At 44.9% G+C, this 26782-nt stretch overlaps 1 protein-coding gene across 4 annotated transcripts in view; it reads right to left on the bottom strand.

Annotated features, from left to right (window-relative positions):
• Window positions 1-26782, bottom strand: part of LOC147104521 (solute carrier family 2, facilitated glucose transporter member 11-like) — a 164110-nt gene that overhangs the window by 48978 nt on the left and 88350 nt on the right. For all 4 annotated transcript variants that reach the window (XR_015072355.1, XM_085961885.1, XM_085961884.1 and 1 more), the window contains exon 3: window positions 14725-14885. Coding sequence is in view for 3 of the 4 variants with exons in the window: in XM_085961885.1 (XP_085818011.1) it covers window positions 14725-14885 (161 nt within the window). In the remaining variant the exon portion in view is untranslated. The remainder of the gene's footprint in view (window positions 1-14724; window positions 14886-26782) is intronic.

Raw genomic sequence — 26782 nt, forward strand, 5'->3', positions numbered from 1 at the left:
TCTATAACCAATCCCTCAGTGTGTCTAGCTCTCTATAACCAATCCTCAGTGTGTCTAGCTCTCTATAACCAATCCCTCAGTGTGTCTAGCTCTCTATAACCAATCCCTCCGTGTGTCTAGCTCTCTATAACCAATCCCTCAGTGTGTCTAGCTCTCTATAACCAATCCCTCAGTGTGTCTAGCTCTCTATAACCAATCCCTCAGTGTGTCTAGCTCTCTATAACCAATCCCTCAGTGTGTCTAGCTCTCTATAACCAATCCCTCAGTGTGTCTAGCTCTCTATAACCAATCCCTCAGTGTGTCTAGCTCTCTATAACCAATCCCTCAGTGTGTCTAGCTCTCTATAACCAATCCCTCAGTGTGTCTAGCTCTCTATAACCAATCCCTCAGTGTGTCTAGCTCTCTATAACCAATCCCTCAGTGTGTCTAGCTCTCTATAACCAATCCCTCAGTGTGTCTAGCTCTCTATAACCAATCCTCAGTGTGTCTAGCTCTCTATAACCAATCCCTCAGTGTGTCTAGCTCTCTATAACCAATCCCTCAGTGTGTCTAGCTCTCTATAACCAATCCCTCAGTGTGTCTAGCTCTCTATAACCAATCTCTGTGTGTCTAGCTCTCTATAACCAATCCCTCAGTGTGTCTAGCTCTCTATAACCAATCCCTCAGTGTGTCTAGCTCTCTATAACCAATCCCTCAGTGTGTCTAGCTCTCTATAACCAATCCCTCAGTGTGTCTAGCTCTCTATAACCAATCTCTGTGTGTCTAGCTCTCTATAACCAATCCCTCAGTGTGTCTAGCTCTCTATAACCAATCCCTCAGTGTGTCTAGCTCTCTATAACCAATCCCTCTGTGTGCCTAGCTCTCTATAACCAATCCCTCAGTGTGTCTAGCTCTCTATAACCAATCCCTCAGTGTGTCTAGCTCTCTATAACCAATCCCTCAGTGTGTCTAGCTCTCTATAACCAATCCCTCAGTGTGTCTAGCTCTCTATAACCAATCCTCAGTGTGTCTAGCTCTCTATAACCAATCCCTCTGTGTGTCTAGCTCTCTATAACCAATCCCTCAGTGTGTCTAGCTCTCTATAACCAATCCCTCAGTGTGTCTAGCTCTCTATAACCAATCCCTCAGTGTGTCTAGCTCTCTATAACCAATCCCTCAGTGTGTCTAGCTCTCTATAACCAATCTCTCAGTGTGTCTAGCTCTCTATAACCAATCCCTCAGTGTGTCTAGCTCTCTATAACCAATCTCAGTGTGCCTAGCTCTCTATAACCAATCCCTCAGTGTGTCTAGCTCTCTATAACCAATCCTCTGTGTGCCTAGCTCTCTATAACCAATCCCTCAGTGTGTCTAGCTCTCTATAACCAATCTCTCAGTGTGTCTAGCTCTCTATAACCAATCCCTCAGTGTGTCTAGCTCTCTATAACCAATCCCTCAGTGTGTCTAGCTCTCTATAACCAATCCCTCAGTGTGTCTAGCTCTCTATAACCAATCCCTCAGTGTGTCTAGCTCTCTATAACCAATCCCTCAGTGTGTCTAGCTCTCTATAAACAATCCCTCAGTGTGTCTAGCTCTCTATAACCAATCTCTCAGTGTGTCTAGCTCTCTATAACCAATCCCTCAGTGTGTCTAGCTCTCTATAACCAATCCCTCAGTGTGTCTAGCTCTCTATAACCAATCCCTCAGTGTGTCTAGCTCTCTATAACCAATCCTCAGTGTGCCTAGCTCTCTATAACCAATCCCTCAGTGTGTCTAGCTCTCTATAACCAATCCCTCAGTGTGTCTAGCTCTCTATAACCAATCCCTCAGTGTGTCTAGCTCTCTATAACCAATCCCTCTGTGTGCCTAGCTCTCTATAACCAATCCCTCAGTGTGTCTAGCTCTCTATAACCAATCCCTCAGTGTGTCTAGCTCTCTATAACCAATCCCTCAGTGTGTCTAGCTCTCTATAACCAATCCCTCAGTGTGTCTAGCTCTCTATAACCAATCCCTCAGTGTGTCTAGCTCTCTATAACCAATCCCTCAGTGTGTCTAGCTCTCTATAACCAATCCCTCAGTGTGTCTAGCTCTCTATAACCAATCCCTCAGTGTGTCTAGCTCTCTATAACCAATCCCTCAGTGTGTCTAGCTCTCTATAACCAATCTCTCAGTGTGTCTAGCTCTCTATAACCAATCCTCAGTGTGTCTAGCTCTCTATAACCAATCCCTCAGTGTGTCTAGCTCTCTATAACCAATCCCTCAGTGTGTCTAGCTCTCTATAACCAATCCTCAGTGTGTCTAGCTCTCTATAACCAATCCTCAGTGTGTCTAGCTCTCTATAACCAATCCCTCAGTGTGTCTAGCTCTCTATAACCAATCCCTCAGTGTGTCTAGCTCTCTATAACCAATCCCTCAGTGTGTCTAGCTCTCTATAACCAATCTCTCAGTGTGCCTAGCTCTCTATAACCAATCCCTCAGTGTGTCTAGCTCTCTATAACCAATCCCTCAGTGTGTCTAGCTCTCTATAACCAATCCCTCAGTGTGTCTAGCTCTCTATAACCAATCCCTCAGTGTGTCTAGCTCTCTATAACCAATCCCTCAGTGTGTCTAGCTCTCTATAACCAATCCCTCAGTGTGTCTAGCTCTCTATAACCAATCCTCAGTGTGTCTAGCTCTCTATAACCAATCCCTCAGTGTGTCTAGCTCTCTATAACCAATCCCTCAGTGTGTCTAGCTCTCTATAACCAATCCCTCAGTGTGTCTAGCTCTCTATAACCAATCCCTCAGTGTGTCTAGCTCTCTATAACCAATCCCTCAGTGTGTCTAGCTCTCTATAACCAATCCCTCAGTGTGTCTAGCTCTCTATAACCAATCCCTCAGTGTGTCTAGCTCTCTATAACCAATCCCTCCGTGTGTCTAGCTCTCTATAACCAATCCCTCAGTGTGTCTAGCTCTCTATAACCAATCCCTCAGTGTGTCTAGCTCTCTATAACCAATCCCTCAGTGTGTCTAGCTCTCTATAACCAATCTCTCAGTGTGTCTAGCTCTCTATAACCAATCTCTGTGTGTCTAGCTCTCTATAACAATCCCTCAGTGTGTCTAGCTCTCTATAACCAATCCCTCAGTGTGTCTAGCTCTCTATAACCAATCTCTGTGTGTCTAGCTCTCTATAACCAATCCCTCAGTGTGTCTAGCTCTCTATAACCAATCCCTCAGTGTGTCTAGCTCTCTATAACCAATCCCTCAGTGTGTCTAGCTCTCTATAACCAATCCCTCAGTGTGTCTAGCTCTCTATAACCAATCCTCTGTGTGCCTAGCTCTCTATAACCAATCCCTCAGTGTGTCTAGCTCTCTATAACCAATCCCTCAGTGTGTCTAGCTCTCTATAACCAATCCCTCTGTGTGCCTAGCTCTCTATAACCAATCCCTCAGTGTGTCTAGCTCTCTATAACCAATCCCTCAGTGTGTCTAGCTCTCTATAACCAATCCCTCAGTGTGTCTAGCTCTCTATAACCAATCCCTCAGTGTGTCTAGCTCTCTATAACCAATCCTCAGTGTGTCTAGCTCTCTATAACCAATCCCTCTGTGTGCCTAGCTCTCTATAACCAATCCCTCAGTGTGTCTAGCTCTCTATAACCTATCCCTCAGTGTGTCTAGCTCTCTATAACCAATCCCTCAGTGTGTCTAGCTCTCTATAACCAATCCCTCAGTGTGTCTAGCTCTCTATAACCAATCTCTCAGTGTGTCTAGCTCTCTATAACCAATCCCTCAGTGTGTCTAGCTCTCTATAACCAATCTCTGCGTGTCCTAGCTCTCTATAACCAATCCCTCAGTGTGTCTAGCTCTCTATAACCAATCTCTGTGTGCCTAGCTCTCTATAACCAATCCCTCAGTGTGTCTAGCTCTCTATAACCAATCTCTCAGTGTGTCTAGCTCTCTATAACCAATCCCTCAGTGTGTCTAGCTCTCTATAACCAATCCCTCAGTGTGTCTAGCTCTCTATAACCAATCCCTGAGTGTCTAGCTCTCTATAACCAATCCCTCAGTGTGTCTAGCTCTCTATAACCAATCCCTCAGTGTGTCTAGCTCTCTATAACCAATCCCTCAGTGTGTCTAGCTCTCTATAACCAATCTCTCAGTGTGTCTAGCTCTCTATAACCTATCCTCAGTGTGTCTAGCTCTCTATAACCAATCCCTCAGTGTGTCTAGCTCTCTATAACCAATCCCTCAGTGTGTCTAGCTCTCTATAACCAATCCCTGTGTGTCTAGCTCTCTATAACCAATCCCTCCGTGTGTCTAGCTCTCTATAACCAATCCCTCAGTGTGTCTAGCTCTCTATAACCAATCCCTCAGTGTGTCTAGCTCTCTATAACCAATCTCTCAGTGTGTCTAGCTCTCTATAACCAATCCCTCAGTGTGTCTAGCTCTCTATAACCAATCCCTCAGTGTGTCTAGCTCTCTATAACCAATCCCTCAGTGTGTCTAGCTCTCTATAACCAATCCCTCAGTGTGTCTAGCTCTCTATAACCAATCCCTCTGTGTGTCTAGCTCTCTATAACCAATCCCTCAGTGTGTCTAGCTCTCTATAACCAATCCCTCAGTGTGTCTAGCTCTCTATAACCAATCCCTCCGTGTGTCTAGCTCTCTATAACCAATCCCTCAGTGTGTCTAGCTCTCTATAACCAATCCCTCAGTGTGTCTAGCTCTCTATAACCAATCCCTCAGTGTGTCTAGCTCTCTATAACCAATCTCTCAGTGTGTCTAGCTCTCTATAACCAATCTCTGTGTGTCTCGCTCTCTATAACCAATCCCTCAGTGTGTCTAGCTCTCTATAACCAATCCCTCAGTGTGTCTAGCTCTCTATAACCAATCCTCTGTGTGCCTAGCTCTCTATAACCAATCCCTCAGTGTGTCTAGCTCTCTATAACCAATCCCTCAGTGTGTCTAGCTCTCTATAACCAATCCCTCAGTGTGTCTAGCTCTCTATAACCAATCCCTCAGTGTGTCTAGCTCTCTATAACCAATCTCTGTGTGCCTAGCTCTCTATAACCAATCCCTCAGTGTGTCTAGCTCTCTATAACCAATCTCTCAGTGTGTCTAGCTCTCTATAACCAATCCCTCAGTGTGTCTAGCTCTCTATAACCAATCTCTGTGTGTCCAGCTCTCTGTAACCAATCTCTTGTGTCTAGCTCTCTATAACCAATCTCTCAGTGTGTCTAGCTCTCTATAACCAATCCCTGTGTGTCTAGCTCTCTATAACCAATCTCTCAGTGTGTCTAGCTCTCTATAACCAATCCCTCAGTGTGTCTAGCTCTCTATAACCAATCCCTCAGTGTGTCTAGCTCTCTATAACCAATCCCTCAGTGTGTCTAGCTCTCTATAACCAATCCCTCAGTGTGTCTAGCTCTCTATAACCAATCCCTCAGTGTGTCTAGCTCTCTATAACCAATCCCTCAGTGTGTCTAGCTCTCTATAACCAATCCCTCAGTGTGTCTAGCTCTCTATAACCAATCCCTGAGTGTCTAGCTCTCTATAACCAATCCCTCAGTGTGTCTAGCTCTCTATAACCAATCCCTCAGTGTGTCTAGCTCTCTATAACCAATCCCTCAGTGTGTCTAGCTCTCTATAACCAATCCCTCAGTGTGTCTAGCTCTCTATAACCAATCCTCTGAGTGTCTAGCTCTCTATAACCAATCCCTCAGTGTGTCTAGCTCTCTATAACCAATCCCTCAGTGTGTCTAGCTCTCTATAACCAATCCCTCAGTGTGTCTAGCTCTCTATAACCAATCTCTCAGTGTGTCTAGCTCTCTATAACCAATCCCTCAGTGTGTCTAGCTCTCTATAACCAATCCCTCAGTGTGTCTAGCTCTCTATAACCAATCCCTCAGTGTGTCTAGCTCTCTATAACCAATCCCTGTGTGTCTAGCTCTCTATAACCAATCCCTCCGTGTGTCTAGCTCTCTATAACCAATCCCTCAGTGTGTCTAGCTTCTATAACCAATCCCTCAGTGTGTCTAGCTCTCTATAACCAATCTCTCAGTGTGTCTAGCTCTCTATAACCAATCCCTCAGTGTGTCTAGCTCTTATAACCAATCCCTCAGTGTGTCTAGCTCTCTATAACCAATCCCTCAGTGTGTCTAGCTCTCTATAACCAATCCCTCAGTGTGTCTAGCTCTCTATAACCAATCCCTCTGTGTGTCTAGCTCTCTATAACCAATCCCTCAGTGTGTCTAGCTCTCTATAACCAATCCCTCTGTGTGTCTAGCTCTCTATAACCAATCCCTCAGTGTGTCTAGCTCTCTATAACCAATCCCTCAGTGTGTCTAGCTCTCTATAACCAATCCCTCAGTGTGTCTAGCTCTCTATAACCAATCCCTCAGTGTGTCTAGCTCTCTATACCAATCTCTCAGTGTGTCTAGCTCTCTATAACCAATCTCTGTGTGTCTCGCTCTCTATAACTAATCCCTCAGTGTGTCTAGCTCTCTATAACCAATCCCTCAGTGTGTCTAGCTCTCTATAACCAATCTCTGTGTGCCTAGCTCTCTATAACCAATCCCTCAGTGTGTCTAGCTCTCTATAACCAATCCCTCAGTGTGTCTAGCTCTCTATAACCAATCCCTCAGTGTGTCTAGCTCTCTATAACCAATCCCTCAGTGTGTCTAGCTCTCTATAACCAATCTCTGTGTGCCTAGCTCTCTATAACCAATCCCTCAGTGTGTCTAGCTCTCTATAACCAATCCCTCAGTGTGTCTAGCTCTCTATAACCAATCCCTCTGTGTGCCTAGCTCTCTATAACCAATCCCTGTGTGTCTAGCTCTCTATAACCAATCTCTCAGTGTGTCTAGCTCTCTATAACCAATCCCTCAGTGTGTCTAGCTCTCTATAACCAATCCCTCAGTGTGTCTAGCTCTCTATAACCAATCTCCCAGTGTGTCTAGCTCTCTATAACCAATCCCTCAGTGTGTCTAGCTCTCTATAACCAATCCCTCAGTGTGTCTAGCTCTCTATAACCAATCCCTCAGTGTGTCTAGCTCTCTATAACCAATCCCTCAGTGTGTCTAGCTCTCTATAACCAATCCCTGAGTGTCTAGCTCTCTATAACCAATCCCTCAGTGTGTCTAGCTCTCTATAACCAATCCCTCAGTGTGTCTAGCTCTCTATAACCAATCCCTCAGTGTGTCTAGCTCTCTATAACCAATCCCTCAGTGTGTCTAGCTCTCTATAACCAATCCCTCAGTGTGTCTAGCTCTCTATAACCAATCTCTCAGTGTGTCTAGCTCTCTATAACCAATCCCTCAGTGTGTCTAGCTCTCTATAACCAATCCCTCAGTGTGTCTAGCTCTCTATAACCAATCCCTCAGTGTGTCTAGCTCTCTATAACCAATCCCTCAGTGTGTCTAGCTCTCTATAACCAATCCCTCAGTGTGTCTAGCTCTCTATAACCAATCCCTCAGTGTGTCTAGCTCTCTATAACCAATCCCTCAGTGTGTCTAGCTCTCTATAACCAATCCCTCAGTGTGTCTAGCTCTCTATAACCAATCCCTCCGTGTGTCTAGCTCTCTATAACCAATCCCTCAGTGTGTCTAGCTCTCTATAACCAATCCCTCAGTGTGTCTAGCTCTCTATAACCAATCCCTCAGTGTGTCTAGCTCTCTATAACCAATCTCTCAGTGTGTCTAGCTCTCTATAACCAATCCTCTGTGTGTCTCGCTCTCTATAACTAATCCCTCAGTGTGTCTAGCTCTCTATAACCAATCCCTCAGTGTGTCTAGCTCTCTATAACCAATCTCTGTGTGCCTAGCTCTCTATAACCAATCCCTCAGTGTGTCTAGCTCTCTATAACCAATCCCTCAGTGTGTCTAGCTCTCTATAACCAATCCCTCAGTGTGTCTAGCTCTCTATAACCAATCCCTCAGTGTGTCTAGCTCTCTATAACCAATCTCTGTGTGCCTAGCTCTCTATAACCAATCCCTCAGTGTGTCTAGCTCTCTATAACCAATCCCTCAGTGTGTCTAGCTCTCTATAACCAATCCCTCTGTGTGCCTAGCTCTCTATAACCAATCCCTCAGTGTGTCTAGCTCTCTATAACCAATCCCTCAGTGTGTCTAGCTCTCTATAACCAATCCCTCAGTGTGTCTAGCTCTCTATAACCAATCCCTCAGTGTGTCTAGCTCTCTATAACCAATCTCAGTGTGTCTAGCTCTCTATAACCAATCCCTCTGTGTGCCTAGCTCTCTATAACCAATCCCTCAGTGTGTCTAGCTCTCTATAACCTATCCCTCAGTGTGTCTAGCTCTCTATAACCAATCCCTCAGTGTGTCTAGCTCTCTATAACCAATCCCTCAGTGTGTCTAGCTCTCTATAACCAATCTCTCAGTGTGTCTAGCTCTCTATAACCAATCCCTCAGTGTGTCTAGCTCTCTATAACCAATCTCTGCGTGTCTAGCTCTCTATAACCAATCCCTCAGTGTGTCTAGCTCTCTATAACCAATCTCTGTGTGCCTAGCTCTCTATAACCAATCCCTCAGTGTGTCTAGCTCTCTATAACCAATCTCTCAGTGTGTCTAGCCCTCTATAACCAATCCCTCAGTGTGTCTAGCTCTCTATAACCAATCCCTCAGTGTGTCTAGCTCTCTATAACCAATCCCTGTGTGTCTAGCTCTCTATAACCAATCCCTCAGTGTGTCTAGCTCTCTATAACCAATCCCTCAGTGTGTCTAGCTCTCTATAACCAATCCCTCAGTGTGTCTAGCTCTCTATAACCAATCTCTCAGTGTGTCTAGCTCTCTATAACCTATCCCTCAGTGTGTCTAGCTCTCTATAACCAATCCCTCAGTGTGTCTAGCTCTCTATAACCAATCCCTCAGTGTGTCTAGCTCTCTATAACCAATCCCTGTGTGTCTAGCTCTCTATAACCAATCCCTCCGTGTGTCTAGCTCTCTATAACCAATCCCTCAGTGTGTCTAGCTTTCTATAACCAATCCCTCAGTGTGTCTAGCTCTCTATAACCAATCTCTCAGTGTGTCTAGCTCTCTATAACCAATCCCTCAGTGTGTCTAGCTCTTTATAACCAATCCCTCAGTGTGTCTAGCTCTCTATAACCAATCCCTCAGTGTGTCTAGCTCTCTATAACCAATCCCTCAGTGTGTCTAGCTCTCTATAACCAATCCCTCTGTGTGTCTAGCTCTCTATAACCAATCCCTCAGTGTGTCTAGCTCTCTATAACCAATCCCTCAGTGTGTCTAGCTCTCTATAACCAATCCCTCCGTGTGTCTAGCTCTCTATAACCAATCCCTCAGTGTGTCTAGCTCTCTATAACCAATCCCTCAGTGTGTCTAGCTCTCTATAACCAATCCCTCAGTGTGTCTAGCTCTCTATAACCAATCTCTCAGTGTGTCTAGCTCTCTATAACCAATCTCTGTGTGTCTCGCTCTCTATAACTAATCCCTCAGTGTGTCTAGCTCTCTATAACCAATCCCTCAGTGTGTCTAGCTCTCTATAACCAATCTCTGTGTGCCTAGCTCTCTATAACCAATCCCTCAGTGTGTCTAGCTCTCTATAACCAATCCCTCAGTGTGTCTAGCTCTCTATAACCAATCCCTCAGTGTGTCTAGCTCTCTATAACCAATCCCTCAGTGTGTCTAGCTCTCTATAACCAATCTCTGTGTGCCTAGCTCTCTATAACCAATCTCTCAGTGTGTCTAGCTCTCTATAACCAATCCCTGTGTGTCTAGCTCTCTATAACCAATCCCTGTGTGTCTAGCTCTCTATAACCAATCCCTCAGTGTGTCTAGCTCTCTATAACCTATCCCTCAGTGTGTCTAGCTCTCTATAACCAATCCCTCAGTGTGTCTAGCTCTCTATAACCAATCTCTGTGTGTCCAGCTCTCTGTAACCAATCCTCTTTGTGTCTAGCTCTCTATAACCAATCTCTCAGTGTGTCTAGCTCTCTATAACCAATCCCTCAGTGTGTCTAGCTCTCTATAACCAATCCCTCAGTGTGTCTAGCTCTCTATAACCAATCCCTCAGTGTGTCTAGCTCTCTATAACCAATCCCTCAGTGTGTCTAGCTCTCTATAACCAATCCCTCAGTGTGTCTAGCTCTCTATAACCAATCCCTCAGTGTGTCTAGCTCTCTATAACCAATCCCTCAGTGTGTCTAGCTCTCTATAACCAATCCCTCAGTGTGTCTAGCTCTCTATAACCAATCCCTCAGTGTGTCTAGCTCTCTATAACCAATCCCTGAGTGTCTAGCTCTCTATAACCAATCCCTCAGTGTGTCTAGCTCTCTATAACCAATCCCTCAGTGTGTCTAGCTCTCTATAACCAATCCCTCAGTGTGTCTAGCTCTCTATAACCAATCCCTCAGTGTGTCTAGCTCTCTATAACCAATCCCTCAGTGTGTCTAGCTCTCTATAACCAATCCCTCAGTGTGTCTAGCTCTCTATAACCAATCCTCAGTGTGTCTAGCTCTCTATAACCAATCCCTCAGTGTGTCTAGCTCTCTATAACCAATCTCTCAGTGTGTCTAGCTCTCTATAACCAATCCCTCAGTGTGTCTAGCTCTCTATAACCAATCCCTCAGTGTGTCTAGCTCTCTATAACCAATCCTCAGTGTGTCTAGCTCTCTATAACCAATCCCTCAGTGTGTCTAGCTCTCTATAACCAATCCCTCAGTGTGTCTAGCTCTCTATAACCAATCCCTCAGTGTGTCTAGCTCTCTATAACCAATCCCTCAGTGTGTCTAGCTCTCTATAACCAATCCCTCAGTGTGTCTAGCTCTCTATAACCAATCCCTCAGTGTGTCTAGCTCTCTATAACCAATCCCTCAGTGTGTCTAGCTCTCTATAACCAATCCCTCAGTGTGTCTAGCTCTCTATAACCAATCCCTCAGTGTGTCTAGCTCTCTATAACCAATCCCTCAGTGTGTCTAGCTCTCTATAACCAATCCCTCAGTGTGTCTAGCTCTCTATAACCAATCCTCTGTGTGTCTAGCTCTCTATAACCAATCCCTCAGTGTGTCTAGCTCTCTATAACCAATCCCTCAGTGTGTCTAGCTCTCTATAACCAATCCCTCAGTGTGTCTAGCTCTCTATAACCAATCCCTCAGTGTGTCTAGCTCTCTATAACCAATCCTCAGTGTGTCTAGCTCTCTATAACCAATCTCTGTGTGTCTAGCTCTCTATAACCAATCCCTCAGTGTGTCTAGCTCTCTATAACCAATCCCTCAGTGTGTCTAGCTCTCTATAACCAATCCTCAGTGTGTCTAGCTCTCTATAACCAATCCCTCAGTGTGTCTAGCTCTCTATAACCAATCCCTCAGTGTGTCTAGCTCTCTATAACCAATCCCTCAGTGTGTCTAGCTCTCTATAACCAATCCCTCAGTGTGTCTAGCTCTCTATAACCAATCCTCAGTGTGTCTAGCTCTCTATAACCAATCCCTCAGTGTGTCTAGCTCTCTATAACCAATCCCTCAGTGTGTCTAGCTCTCTATAACCAATCCCTCAGTGTGTCTAGCTCTCTATAACCAATCCCTCAGTGTGTCTAGCTCTCTATAACCAATCCCTCAGTGTGTCTAGCTCTCTATAACCAATCCCTCAGTGTGTCTAGCTCTCTATAACCAATCCCTCAGTGTGTCTAGCTCTCTATAACCAATCCCTCAGTGTGTCTAGCTCTCTATAACCAATCCCTCAGTGTGTCTAGCTCTCTATAACCAATCCCTCAGTGTGTCTAGCTCTCTATAACCAATCCCTCAGTGTGTCTAGCTCTCTATAACCAATCCCTCAGTGTGTCTAGCTCTCTATAACCAATCTCTCAGTGTGTCTAGCTCTCTATAACCAATCCCTCAGTGTGTCTAGCTCTCTATAACCAATCCTCAGTGTGCCTAGCTCTCTATAACCAATCCCTCAGTGTGTCTAGCTCTCTATAACCAATCTCTGTGTGCCTAGCTCTCTATAACCAATCCCTCAGTGTGTCTAGCTCTCTATAACCAATCTCTCAGTGTGTCTAGCTCTCTATAACCAATCCCTCAGTGTGTCCTAGCTCTCTATAACCAATCCCTCAGTGTGTCTAGCTCTCTATAACCAATCCCTCAGTGTGTCTAGCTCTCTATAACCAATCCCTCAGTGTGTCTAGCTCTCTATAACCAATCCCTCAGTGTGTCTAGCTCTCTATAACCAATCCTCAGTGTGTCTAGCTCTCTATAACCAATCTCTCAGTGTGTCTAGCTCTCTATAACCTATTCCTCAGTGTGTCTAGCGCTCTATAACCAATCCCTCAGTGTGTCTAGCTCTCTATAACCAATCCCTCAGTGTGTCTAGCTCTCTATAACCAATCTCTGTGTGCCTAGCTCTCTATAACCAATCCCTCAGTGTGTCTAGCTCTCTATAACCAATCCCTCAGTGTGTCTAGCTCTCTATAACCAATCTCTCAGTGTGTCTAGCTCTCTATAACCAATCCCTCAGTGTGTCTAGCTCTCTATAACCAATCCCTCAGTGTGTCTAGCTCTCTATAACCAATCCCTCAGTGTGTCTAGCTCTCTATAACCAATCTCTCAGTGTGCCTAGCTCTCTATAACCAATCCCTCAGTGTGTCTAGCTCTCTATAACCAATCCCTCAGTGTGCCTAGCTCTCTATAACCAATCCCTGTGTGTCTAGCTCTCTATAACCAATCTCTCAGTGTGCCTAGCTCTCTATAACCAATCCCTGTGTGTCTAGCTCTCTATAACCAATCCCTGTGTGTCTAGCTCTCTATAACCAATCCCTCAGTGTGTCTAGCTCTCTATAACCAATCTCTCAGTGTGTCTAGCTCTCTATAACCAATCCCTCAGTGTGTCTAGCTCTCTATAACCAATCTCTGTGTGTCCAGCTCTCTGTAACCAATCTCTTTGTGTCTAGCTCTCTATAACCAATCTCTCAGTGTGTCTAGCTCTCTATAACCAATCCCTCAGTGTGTCTAGCTCTCTATAACCAATCCCTCAGTGTGTCTAGCTCTCTATAACCAATCTCTGTGTGTCTAGCTCTCTATAACCAATCCCTCAGTGTGTCTAGCTCTCTATAACCAATCCCTCAGTGTGTCTAGCTCTCTATAACCAATCCCTGTGTGTCTAGCTCTCTATAACCAATCCCTCAGTGTGTCTAGCTCTCTATTACCAATCTCTGTGTGTCTAGCTCTCTATAACCAATCCCTCAGTGTGTCTAGCTCTCTATAACCAATCCCTCAGTGTGTCTAGCTCTCTATAACCAATCTCTCAGTGTGTCTAGCTCTCTATAACCAATCTCTCAGTGTGTCTAGCTCTCTATAACCAATCTCTCAGTGTGTCTAGCTCTCTATAACCAATCCCTGTGTGTCTAGCTCTCTATAACCAATCTCTCAGTGTGTCTAGCTCTCTATAACCAATCCCTCAGTGTGTCTAGCTCTCTATAACCAATCCCTCAGTGTGTCTAGCTCTCTATAACCAATCTCCCAGTGTGTCTAGCTCTCTATAACCAATCCCTCAGTGTGTCTAGCTCTCTATAACCAATCCCTCAGTGTGTCCAGCTCTCTATAACCAATCCCTGTGTGTCTAGCTCTCTATAACCAATCCCTCAGTGTGTCTAGCTCTCTATAACCAATCCCTCAGTGTGTCTAGCTCTCTATAACCAATCCCTCAGTGTGTCTAGCTCTCTATAACCAATCCCTCAGTGTGTCTAGCGCTCTATAACCAATCCCTCAGTGTGTCTAGCTCTCTATAACCAATCCCTCAGTGTGTCTAGCTCTCTATAACCAATCTCTCAGTGTGTCTAGCTCTCTATAACCAATCCCTCAGTGTGTCTAGCTCTCTATAACCAATCCCTCAGTGTGTCTAGCTCTCTATAACCAATCCCTGTGTGTCTAGCTCTCTAAAACCAATCTCTCAGTGTGTCTAGCTCTCTATAACCAATCCCTCTGTGTGTCTATCTCTCTATAACCAATTCCTCAGTGTGTCTAGCTCTCTATAACCAATCCCTCAGTGTGTCTAGCTCTCTATAACCAATCTCTGTGTGTTTAGCTCTCTATAGCCAACCCCTCAGTGTGTCTAGCTCTCTATAACCAATCCCTCAGTGTGTCTAGCTCTCTATAACCAATCTCTCAGTGTGTCTAGCTCTCTATAACCAATCCCTCAGTGTGTCTAGCTCTCTATAACCAATCCCTCAGTGTTTCTAGCTCTCTATAACCAATCTCTCAGCGTGTCTAGCTCTCTATAACCAATCTCTCAGGGTGTCTAGCTCTCTATAACCAATCTCTCAGTGTGTCTAGCGCTCTATAACCAATCTCTCAGTGTGTCTAGCTCTCTATAACCAATCCCTCAGTGTGTCTAGCTCTCTATAACCAATCCCTCACTGTGTCTAGCTCTCTATAACCAATCCCTCAGCGTGTCTAGCTTTCTATAACCAATCTCTCAGTGTGTCTATTCCTTCACCTTCAATTCCTCAGTATGTCTATCTCTCCATCTCCAATCCCTCTGTGTGCCTATCCCTTAATCCTTCAGTCTGTTAATCCCTTCACCTCTAATCCCTAGATCTCCAATTCTTCTACATTTCTCTTTCTGAATTCTTGCTGACTGGCCTTCTGTGCTGCGGTTTTTACCCTTAAGTTGGTAAGTATATATATCATTCCTTGTTATGGCTTAGCTCCTCTGTTTAAATTTAAGCAGGTTATAAAATGGGACAAATTCATAGCCTGCAGTATCGTGATTTGATGCACAGGTTGATTCCTTGTGTTCCTACCTTCCATACTTGGTTGATAAAACTGCAGCAAACTGTGCTCCTACTAGTCCTCCAATAGGGTACACTGATACAATGAAGGACCACAAGAGCATTAATGAATATTCCTGCAGCGGTGTTCCATGTCGCGCGAGCCAAGTCTCATTGATAAAGTTCTTAATATACTGGAAGAATTAATTAAGACAGCAGATTACATTCAACATCAAACTTAAATATAATTTCTGCTCAGTATCAGCAAGACTGTGAATATTAGTGAGAGTGTCAGTAAGAATAGGAGTGTGAGTATCAGTAGGAGTGTGAGTATCAGAAGGAGTGTGAGTATCAGTTGAGTGTGAGTATCAGAGGAGTGTGAGTATCAGTAGGAGTGTGAGTATCAGTAGGAGTGTGAGTATCAGTAGGAGTGTGAGTATCAGTAGGAGTGTGAGTGTCAGTAGGGTGTGAGTATCAGTAGGAGTGTGAGTATCAGTAGAGTGTGAGTATCAGTAGGAGTGCGAGTATCAGTAGGAGTGTGAGTATTAGTAGAGTGTGAGTATCAGTAGAGTGTATCAGTAGAGTGTGAGTATCAGTAGGGGTGTGAGTATCAGTAGAGTGTGAGTATCAGTAGAGCGTGAATATCAGTAGGAGTGTGAGTATCAGTAGGAGTGTGAGTATCAGTAGAGTGTGAGTATCAGTAGAGTGTATCAGTAGAGTGTGAGTATCAGTAGGGGTGTGAGTATCAGTAGGAGTGTGAGTATCAGTAGGAGTGTGAGTATCAGTAGAGTGTGAACATCAGTAGGAGTGTGAGTATCAGTAGGAGTGTGAGTATCAGTAGGAGTGTGAGTATCAGTAGGAGTGTGAGTATCAGTAGAGTGTGAATATCAGTAGGAGTGTGAGTATCAGTAGAGTGTGAGTATCAGTAGGAGTGTGAGTATCAGTAGGAGTGTGAGTATCAGTAGGAGTGTGAGTATCAGTAGGAGTGTGAGTATCAATAGAGTGTGAGTATCAGTAGAGTGTGAGTATCAGTAGAGTGTATCAGTAGGAGTGTGAGTATCAGTAGGAGTGTGAGTATCAGTAGGAGTGTGAGTATCAGTAGAGTGTGAATATCAGTAGGAGTGTGAGTATCAGTAGGAGTGTGAGTATCAGTAGGAGTGTGAGTATCAGTAGGAGAGTGAGTATCAGTAGGAGTGTGAGTATCAGTAGGAGTGTGAGTATCAGTAGGAGTGTGAGTATCAGTAGAGTGTGAGTATCAGTAGAGTGTGAGTATCAGTAGATTGTATCAGTAGGAGTGTGAGTATCAGTAGGAGTGTGAGTATCAGTAGGAGTGTGAGTATCAGTAGAGTGTGAATATCAGTAGGAGTGTGAGTATCAGTAGGAGTGTGAGTATCAGTAGGACTGTGAGTATCAGTAGGAGTGTGAGTATCAGTAGGAGTGTGAGTATCAGTAGGAGTGTGAGTATCAGTAGGAGTGTGAGTATCAGTAGGAGTGTGAGTATCAGTAGAGTATGAGTATCAGTAGGAGTGTGAGTATCAGTAGGAGTGTGAGTATCAGTAGGAGTGTGAGTATCAGTAGGAGTGTGAGTATCAGTGGGAGTGTGAGTATCAGTAGGAGTGTGAGTATCAGTAGGAGTGTGAGTATCAGTAGGAGTGTGAGTATCAGTAGAGTGTGAGTATTAGTAGGAGTGTGAGTATCAGTGGGAGTGTGAGTATCAGTAGGAGTGTGAGTATCAGTAGGAGTGTGAGTATCAGTAGGAGTGTGAGCATCAGTAGAGTGTGAGTATCAGTAAGAATAGGAATATGAGTATCAGAGTGTGAGTATCAGTAGGAGTGTGAGTATCAGTAGAGTGTGTGTATCAATAGGAGTGTGAGTATCAGTAGAGTCTGAATATCAGTTGAGTGCAAGAATCAGTAGAGTGTGAGTATGAGTAGGAGTGTGAGTATCAGTGGAGTGTGAGTATCAGTAGAGTGTAAGTATGAGTAGGAGGGTGAGTATCAGTAGGGTGTGAGTATCAGTAGAGTGTGAGTATCAATAGGAGTGTGAGTATCAGTAGGGTGTGAGTATCAGTAGAGTGTGAGTATCAATAGGAGTGTGAATATCAGTAAGAGTGTGAGTATCAGTGGAGTGTGAGTATCAGAAGAGTGTGCTCATCAGTAGGGTGTGAGTATCAGTAGAGTGTGAGTATCAGTAGGAGTGTGAGTATCAGTAGGAGTGTGAGTATCAGTAGGAGTGTGAGTATCAGTAGGAGTGTGAGTATCAGTAGAGTATGAGTATCAGTAGGAGTGTGAGTATCAGTAGGAGTGTGAGTATCAGTAGGAGTGTGAGTATCAGTAGGAGTGTGAGTATCAGTGGGAGTGTGAGTATCAGTAGGAGTGTGAGTATCAGTAGGAGTGTGAGTATCAGTAGGAGTGTGAGTATCAGTAGAGTGTGAGTATTAGTAGGAGTGTGAGTATCAGTGGGAGTGTGAGTATCAGTAGGAGTGTGAGTATCAGTAGGAGTGTGAGTATCAGTAGGAGTGTGAGCATCAGTAGAGTGTGAGTATCAGTAAGAATAGGAATATGAGTATCAGAGTGTGAGTATCAGTAGGAGTGTGAGTATCAGTAGAGTGTGTGTATCAATAGGAGTGTGAGTATCAGTAGAGTCTGAATATCAGTTGAGTGCAAGAATCAGTAGAGTGTGAGTATGAGTAGGAGTGTGAGTATCAGTGGAGTGTGAGTATCAGTAGAGTGTAAGTATGAGTAGGAGGGTGAGTATCAGTAGGGTGTGAGTATCAGTAGAGTGTGAGTATCAATAGGAGTGTGAGTATCAGTAGGGTGTGAGTATCAGTAGAGTGTGAGTATCAATAGGAGTGTGAATATCAGTAAGAGTGTGAGTATCAGTGGAGTGTGAGTATCAGAAGAGTGTGCTCATCAGTAGGGTGTGAGTATCAGTAGAGTGTGAGTATCAATAGGAGTGTGAATATCAGTAGGAGTGTGAGTATCAGTGGAGTGTGAGTATCAGTAGAGTGTGAGTATCAGTAGAGCGTGAGTATCAGTAGAGTGCGAGTGTCAATAGGAGTGTGAATATCAGTAGGGTGTGAGTATCAATAGGAGTGTGAGTGTCAATAGCAGTGTGAGTATCAGTAGATTGTGAGTATCAGTAGAGTGTGAGTATCAGTAGAGTGTGAGTATCAGTAGAGTGTGAGTATCAGTAGAGTGTGAGTATCAGTCGAGTGTGAGCATCAATAGGAGTGTGAGCATCAATAGGAGTGTGAGCATCAATAGGAGTGTGAGTATCGGTAGAGTGTGAGTATCGGTAGAGTGTGAGTATCGGTAGAGTGTGAGTATCAGTAGGAGTGTGAGTATCAGTAGGAGTGGGAGTATCAGTAGGAGTGTGAGTATCAGTAGGAGTGTGAGTATCAGTAGAGTGTGAGTATCAGTGGAGTGTGAGTATCAGTAGGAGGGAGAGTATCAGTATAGTGTGCATATCAATAGGAGTGTGAGAATCAGTAGAGTGTGAGCATCAGTAGAGTGTGAGTATCAGTAGGAGTGAGAGTATCAGTAGGAATGGGAATATCAGTAGAGTGAGTATCAGTGGAGTGTGAGTATCAGTAGGAGTATGAGTATCAGTAGAGTGTGAGTATCAGTAGAGTGTGAGTATCAGTAGGAGTGGGAGTATCAGTAGAGTGTGAGCATCAGTAGAGTGTGAGCATCAGTAGAGTGTGAGTATCAGTAGAGTGTAAGTATCAGTAGAGTGTGATATCAGTAGAGTCTGAGTATCAGTAGGAGTGAGAGTATCAGTAGCGTGTGATATCAATAGGAGTGTGAGTATCAGTAGAGTGTGAGTATCAGTTGAGAGTGAGTATCAGTGGAATGTGAGTATCAGTAGGAGTGTGAAGATCAGTAGTGTTAGCTTGAGTGCTGTTTACACAGAGTGCTGTGAGTTGGGTGTGTCAGGGAGTCTTAACTGCTGAAATCAAACTTTTGTTTGTTTCACATTTACTATTACTGTTTAAAATCTAAATTTCGCTGCTTTAAGCAGGGTTATAAATGGATATTCAAGGCCTACAATTCAGAGCAGCTGAAGACAGTTAATTAGGGAAACTAGATTAAACTGGTTCACTGTAGCAGAACCCAGCAAGCTCCTTTGTTTCAGGGCCTATAAAAACAGTCTTTGCAATGTGATTTTGCACTGAGTGTGGTTTAAATAGAGTGCTGCGAGTTGGGTGAGTTAGGTGAGGAGTGAAAGGAGGAGCTCCCTTGCTTCACCTTTGTTTTTCCTAACTTTTCACCCTGTAGGAATTGGTTCTTACTTTACACCAAGGAAAGAGTCAGAGAGCGGGAGCAGTCAAACAACAACATCTGCGAAACCGCTAAAGTGACGTCACAACCAGGGAAGGAGCATATTGGTAAGTAGGACGTGGTGAGTATTTCTACAGTCCAGTCATTAAAGAAAATTAAAGTCTCTAGTTTAGAGTAAGTAGTGTTTAAAGGGATGTAAGGTGCCGAGTGTATTTAATATTCTTTAATTTAAAGGAAGTAAAGGGAGTAAATTAAGGGTAGGACATGGCAGGGCAGCTCGGCAGCATGGAGTGCTCCTCCTGTGCTATGTGGGAAGTCAGGGACACTTTAGGTGTCCAGGGCGAACACATGTGCAGGAAGTGTCTCCAGCTGCAGCTCCTCGAAATCCACGTTTTGGAGCTGGAGCTGCGGCTGGTGTCACTGTGGAGCATCCGCGAAGCTGAGGTCTTCGTGGATAGCATGTTTAACGAGGTGGTCACACCGCAGGTAAAGAGTGCACAGGCAGACAGGAAATGGGTGACCGCAGACAAAGTGAAAAAACTAGGAAGGTAGTGCAGGAGTCCCCTGGGTCCATCTCCCTCTCCAACAGATTTTCCGTTTTGGATACTGATGGGGGAGATGGTTTCTCAGGGAAATGCAGCAAGAGCCAAGTCCGTGGCACTACAAGTGGCTCAGCTGCACAGGAGGGGAGGAAAAAGAGTGGGAATAGTGATAGGGGATTCTATCGTAAGGGGAACAGATAAACGTTTCTGTGGCCGCAGATGTGACTCCAGGATGGTATGTTGTCTCCCTGGTGCCAGGGTCAAGGATGTCACTGAATGGCTGCAGGGCATTCTGAAGGGGGAGGGCGAACAGTCAGAGGTCGTGGTTCACATTGGTACCAACGACATGGGTTGAAAGAGGAATGAGGTCCTGCAACAAGAATTTAGGGAGCTAGGTAGCAGATTAAAAAGCAGGACCTCAAAGGTTGTAATCTCTGGATTACTCCCGGTGCCACGTGCTAGTGAATATAGGAATAGAAGGATAGAGCACATGAATGCATGGCTAAAGAGTTGGTGCAGGAGGGAGGGCTTTAGTTTCCTGGATCACTGGGTCTGCTTCTGGGGAAGGTGGGACCTGTACAAGTCGGACAGGTTGCACCTGAACCAGAATGGAGCAAACATCCTTGCGGGGAGGTTTGCTATTACTGTTGGGGCGGGTTTAAACTAACTTGGCAGGTGGATGGAATACAGAGTGGAGCTATAGTAGGGGGTGATGCATAGCCAAATATAGAGGAAAAAACAAGTCAGCCTGGAAGGCAGAGCAAATATGTAACAGCACAAGGGAGTATGGCAAGGCTGGATGGCATTTATTTTAATGCAAGGAGTCTTGCGAGTAAGGCAGATGAATTGAAGGTGTTGATGAACACATGGGAGTATGGTATTGTTGCTATCACAGAGACATGGTTGAGGGAGGGGCAGGACTGGCAGCTCAATATTCCAGGGTATAGAATCTTCAGGCGAGACAGAGGGGGGTGTAAAAGAGGAGGTGGGTGTCGCAATATTAATCAAGGAGTCAATTACTGCTGTAAGGAGGGATGATATCTTAGCAGGTTCCTCTACTGAGGCCATATGGGTAGAACTTAAACAAAAAGGGGGCAAGCACTTTGCTGGGAGTGTACTATAGGCCCCCAAACAGTCAGGGGGAGATAGAGGAATAGATATGTAGGCAATGTGTTGGTGCAGGCTCGATGGGCCGAAATGGCCTCTATCTGCACTGTGGGGTTTCTGTGATTCTGTGAAGTGTAGAAATAATAGGGTAATAATAGTAGGGGATTTCAACTTCCCCAATATTAACTGGGATAGTCAGAGTGTGAAAGGCTTAGAGGGTGCGGAATTCTTAAAGTGCATCCAGGAGAGCTTTTTGAGCCTGCATGTAGAAAGTCCTACAAGAGAGGGGGCGGTACTGCACCTAATTCTAGGGAATATAACCGGTCAAGTGGTAGAAGCGTCAGTAGGAGAGCATTTTGGTGAAACTGACCATAATTCGGTGAGATTTAAGGTAGTCATGGAAAAGGACAAAGATGGGCTGGAAATAAAGGTTCTAAATTGGGGGAAGGCCGATTTTAATTTGATAAGGCAGGATCTGGCCAAAGTGGACTGGAATCAGCTACTTGTAGGAAAATCCACATCAGAGCAGTGGGAGTCTTTCAGAAAGGAAATAGAGTGAGTACAACGCCAACATGTTCTCATAAACGTCAAGGGTGGGACCAACAAACTAGGGAACCCTGGATGTCAAGGGATATACAAGAATGGATTAGGAAAAAAAGGGAGGCTTTTGGCAGATACAAAGGACTAAAAACAGTGGAAGCCCGAGAGGAGGATGGAAAGTGCAGGGGGGTACTTAAAAAAGAAATTAGGAGAGCGAAGAGGGGGCATGAAAAAACACTGGCGGGCAAAATAAAGGAAAATCCCAAGGTGTTTTATAAGTATATTAAGGGCAAGAGGATAACCAGGGAAAGAGTAGGGCCCATTAGGGACCTAAGTGGCAATCTGTGTGTAGAGCTGAAAGATGTATGTGAGGTTTTAAATGAATATTTTACATCTCTGTTCACTATGGAGAAGGACGATGTAGGCATAGAAATCAGGCAGGGGGATTGTGATATACAGTACTTGAACAAATTAATATTGAGAGGGAGGAGGTACTAGCTGTACTGTATGTACCTTTAAGAGGAACTATGTATTTTTGAGGCCCCTGTGTACTGTAGTACCGGTAGTGACCACTCGGGTATATAAGCCTGTGTAGCGTCTTGTGTAGTTAGTTTACCTCCAGACTTTGTTCAGTAAACACTTGTTAAATCAACTCCTGCATTCCGTGTCTCCATTAACACACGGATTCAACAGTGGCGACGAGTTAGAAACGAACTTACCCGCAATTCGGCAGCACCTCAAGGAGATCGATTCCTCAGACGAAGGTAGAAGAAAAAAAAACAAAAAACTGTGGTTTCACCAGCTAAACGGGCTGGTGGCAGGTAGTGCACTGATCCTTCCTGGGTGGTGGGCTGGGGCTCGATCAGGTGGCTCTGCAGCGGGGCCGGCCAGCGAGTCAGAAAGCAGAAGCAAACAGTCAGAGGGTGGAGCACTCAGGAGACGGCCGGCGCTGCAAAGCAGGTCGGCGTTCGGACCGAGCAGAGGGAGGGGAAAGTCCCAGAGGGTCCGACGGGAACGATTCTCCAAGTGACGGGGAAACTGTTTAAAATATATGTGCAAATAATTAAAAAAAAAAAAAAATAGAAATACCGCGAAAAGCTGTAGGTCGCAACGGGAACCGCGGAGAACAGTGTTGACAGCAGCGGCAGCAGCGGGAAAGCGCGGGAGGTGCCATCTTGACTCGGCAGGGAAGAAGGAAAAGTGCGGGAGGCGCCATTTTTGATTTTCAGGATGCCTAAGACTGGCAATATTACTGCTTTCGATAGTGATATAGAGGATTGGACCACATATGTGGAAAGAGTGGAGGTATATTGCAAGGCGAATGAAGTAGCGGATGATAAAAAGGCATTGGTACTTCTCAATCTGATGGGCGCGAGGACATACGGGCTGTTACGAAACTTGATCACTCCAGCCAAACCGATGGACAAGAATTTTAAGGAGATTGTTGATACCCTACAGGAGCACTTAAACCCAACACCGCTGCTGATAGCGGAACGGTTCAAATTCTTCAGGAGGAATCAGCACAAGAATGAAAGTAACGCTGATTACCTCACCGAATTACAAAAGCTGTCAAAGCACTGCCAATTCGGGGCAGGACTGGCAGATTCTCTACGAGACAAATTCATCTGCGGTCTCCTAAGCGAAGGAACACAGAAAAGGCTACTTTCTGAGAAAGATTTGACACTGGACAAGGCTTTCAGTGTAGCTGTATCATACGAAGCAGCAGCAAAAGGAGCTGCAGAGATACAGCAAAAGCCACAGGACTTTGGCACCCATGAAATGACACAGGGTTTCGAGAGATGTTATCGCTGCGGCAGATCCACCCATGACCAGAGAGACTGCTGGTTCAAGGACAAAGCATGCAGGCAATGCGGAAAGATGGGACACATTGCACGTGTATGCAGATCTGGAAAAAAATCCGCTGACAGTAAAAAGGTCAATAAGGAAAAGTACAGAAAGGTACAAATGATGACGGACAGTAGCTCTGAAGACCAGAAGAGCGATAGCGACTCCGGAAACAAGAGACTAAGCTGTCTCAAATTACATAATGTAATTGCCAAAGAAGATTACCAGACCATTTGGGTTACCCTCACGATAGCGGGGTCCCCAGTTAAAATGGAGCTAGATACAGGATCAGCTCTGACCGTCATAAGTCGACGGGATTACGAGCGGCTATTTCCGCATATACCTTTGAAAGACACATCCATTATCTTGAAGACATATACGGGGCAGAAAGTATCCCCCAGAGGGAAAATAAGGGTGCCTGTTGTACACAACGGCAAGGAAATACAGAAGTTGTATTTATACGTTCTGCAAGATGGTGGTCCACCGTTGTTGGGACGTGAATGGATCAGAAAGTTATGTTTAGACTGGCACTCCATTCAGGCACTGACGGTGACCAGTAAGAAAAAAAATGATGATGACGTCATCCCTGGACGATTAAAAGAAGTCTTGGCTAACGCCAAAGAAGTGTTTCAACAGGAACTAGGAACCCTGAAAGGTGCCACCGCCTCAATAAAAGTGGAAGATGCAGCAATTCCCAAGTTTTTTAAGGCGAGGCCGGTGCCATACGCAATTCGTCCAGCAGTTGAGGCAGAGCTGGAGAATTTGGAAAAAGCAGGCGTGTTATCCAAGGTAGATTGGAGCGAGTGGGCAACACCCATCGTCCCGGTCATGAAGAAAACGTTGAATAATGATAAATCTGAAGAACAGAGAAAAATTTGCATCTGTGGGGACTTCAAGGTGACTGTAAAACCGATCCTTCACACGGTACAGTATCCTCTTCCGAGGATAGAAGATATTTTCGCCTCACTATCCGGAGGGAAATGTTTCACTAAAATTGACTTGGCACAGGCATATCTACAGATGGAGGTTGAGGAGGCCTCTGAAAAGTATCTCACAATAAACACACACAAAGGCCTGTACCAGTACAATCGACTGGTTTTCGGAGTAGCATCAGCTCCAGCTATCTGGCAAAGAGCTATGGAGCAAGTCCTGCAAGGGATTCCGGGGACTCAATGCTACCTAGACGACATCCTTGTAACAGGAGAAAACGACAACGAGCACCTTGCCAATTTGGCGCAGGTGCTAACGAAGCTGAGAGAACGGGGCCTACGAGCAAATCGCCCCAAGTGCGAATTTTTCCAGAAACAAATATCATATTGTGGCCGTGTCATTAACGAAGAAGGGTTGCATAAGTCACCTGAAAAAATTGAAGCGGTCGTAAAAGCCCCCGCGCCTGAAAATGTCTCACAATTAAAGTCGTTCCTGGGATGAATAAATTACTATCATAAATTTATACCGAACTTGTCAACGGTTCTGCACCCTCTTAACGCACTGCTACAAACTGGAGTAATTTGGAAATGGAGCGAAGACTAAACGTGCCTTCCATAAATGCAAAGGCTTGATCACGTCCAAGGAAGTGTTGGCTCATTACAACCCATCACTGTCAATCAGACTGGCATGCAATGCATCCCCTTACGGCGTGGGAGCGGTATTATCACATAGATTCCCTGATGGCTTGGAGCGGCCGATAGCTTTTGCGTCACGCTCATTGAACTCAGCTGAGCGTAACTATGCCCAGATTGACAGGGAGGCACTCAGCCTGGTGTGGGGGGGTGAAGAAATTCAACCATTACCTACACGGACAAAAATTTACCTTGTTGACTGACCATCAACACCTCGTCTCCATATTCAACCCTAAAAAGGGCGTTCCCATTATGACAGCGCAAAGGCTACAGAGGTGGTCCCTTTTCCTAGGGGCACACCAATATGACATAGAATACAAAGGAACAAAACAGCATGGGAATGCTGACGGGTTATCACGCCTACCGTTGCCAACGGTAGAAGAGGCGCCTACAGTGGACCCAGTGGAGATGTTCCACTCGACCATAGTGGAATGTCTACCAGTGACAAATTCTACCATTGAAAAGGAAACGAGAAATGACCCGACTCTCTCACAAGTCTACGATTTAACGGTGAAGGGATGGCCAGCACATGGCGAACCACTGTTGCCAGCATTCTCGCAAAGAAGAGAACAGCTGTCAGTGTGCCGAGGAACCTTGATGTGTGGATCCAGAGTGGTGATTCCACCCAAACTCCAGGATAAAGTGCTAAAGGAGCTTCACGAGGGGCATCTGGGTGGAGTGAAAATGAAGAACTTAGCCAGAGCGTTTGTGTGGTGGCCAGGTATCGATGGAGACATCGAAGAAATGACCAAGAGCTGTCTAGGATGCCAGAAGATCCAAAACGCCCCACCACAAGCCCCTCTACATCCATGGGAGTGGCCCTCATCTCCATGGCAAAGGGTACATATCGACTTTGCTGGTCCATTTATGGACTCAATGTTCTTAATCGCGGTGGATGCACACTCCAAGTGGCCGGAGGTAAGAAAGATGTCCTCCACCACCTCGGAAAAAACCATCACAGTATTAAGGACCATATTCACCAGGAATGGGCTGCCTGAACAGATCTGTTCTGATAATGGACCGCAATTTGTATCCGAAGAATTCAGGAAGTTCTTAAAAAACAATGGGGTTAAGCACTACACGTCCACCCCATACCATCCCGCCACCAATGGATTAGCTGAAAGGTTTGTCCAGACCTTCAAGAAGGCCATAAAGGCCATGGGTAATGAAGACATAAATCTACAACATAAAGTAGATAACTTCTTGTTTGCGTACAGGAATGCAACACATGTGGTTACAAACCAAACCCCCGCCATGATGTTTTTCATTAGAAGACTAAGATGCCGGCTGGATTTCATCAAGCCAAACATCAGAAGGGACGTAGAGAACCGGCAATTTCAAAGCATGAATGAAAGGCCAACTAGAACCTTCCAGATAGGTCAACAAGTTTTGGCCCGGGACTACCGTACCGAGAAATGGCAGCCTGGAACTATTTGCACATGACTAGGACCGCTGATGTATACCGTGGACATTGGAGAAAGCATAATAAGGCGCCATGCTGACCAGATCATAGAGTCATCCGAAAAGGGACAACCTACACCACAACTCTATACGCCTAGTGATGAAGCAGAGATACCCACAGTATCTACCTCCGATCTGGTGATACTGGAACCAGATGAACCCGACACTGGCATTCAAGCCAAATCGACCTTGCCAAAAGAACCTACTACACCACCGAAACCTATTGCACCACCGAGGCGTTATCCGGACCGAGTCAGGAAGCCTCCAGAGAGACTGAATTTGTAATTGATTAACTTCAGCAAATGTGTAGATTACTGTTCTTGTAAAAATGTTATTTAATGATTACTTAAAATGTTATGTACTATTTATCTAAAAGGGGAGGAATTGTAGTGTATGTACCTTTAAGAGGAACTATGTTTTTGAAGCCCTTGTATACTGTAGTACCAGTAGTGACCACTCGGGTATATAAGCCTGTGTAGCGTCTTGTGTTGTTAGTTCACCTCCAGACTTTGTTCAGTAAACACTTGTTAAATCAACTCCTGCATTCCGTGTCTCCATTAACACATGGATTCAACACTAGCGGTTTTAGCAGGCTTAAAAGTGGATAAATCCCCAGGCCCAGACGAAATGTATCCGAGGCTGCTATGTGAGGCAAGGGAGGAGATTGCAGGGGCTCTGACACAAATTTTCA

The sequence above is a fragment of the Somniosus microcephalus genome, chromosome 19 (assembly GCF_052327205.1).
Source record: "Somniosus microcephalus isolate GS21.2 chromosome 19, FLI_Smic_1.0, whole genome shotgun sequence".
Taxonomy (NCBI): Eukaryota; Metazoa; Chordata; class Chondrichthyes; order Squaliformes; family Somniosidae; genus Somniosus; species Somniosus microcephalus.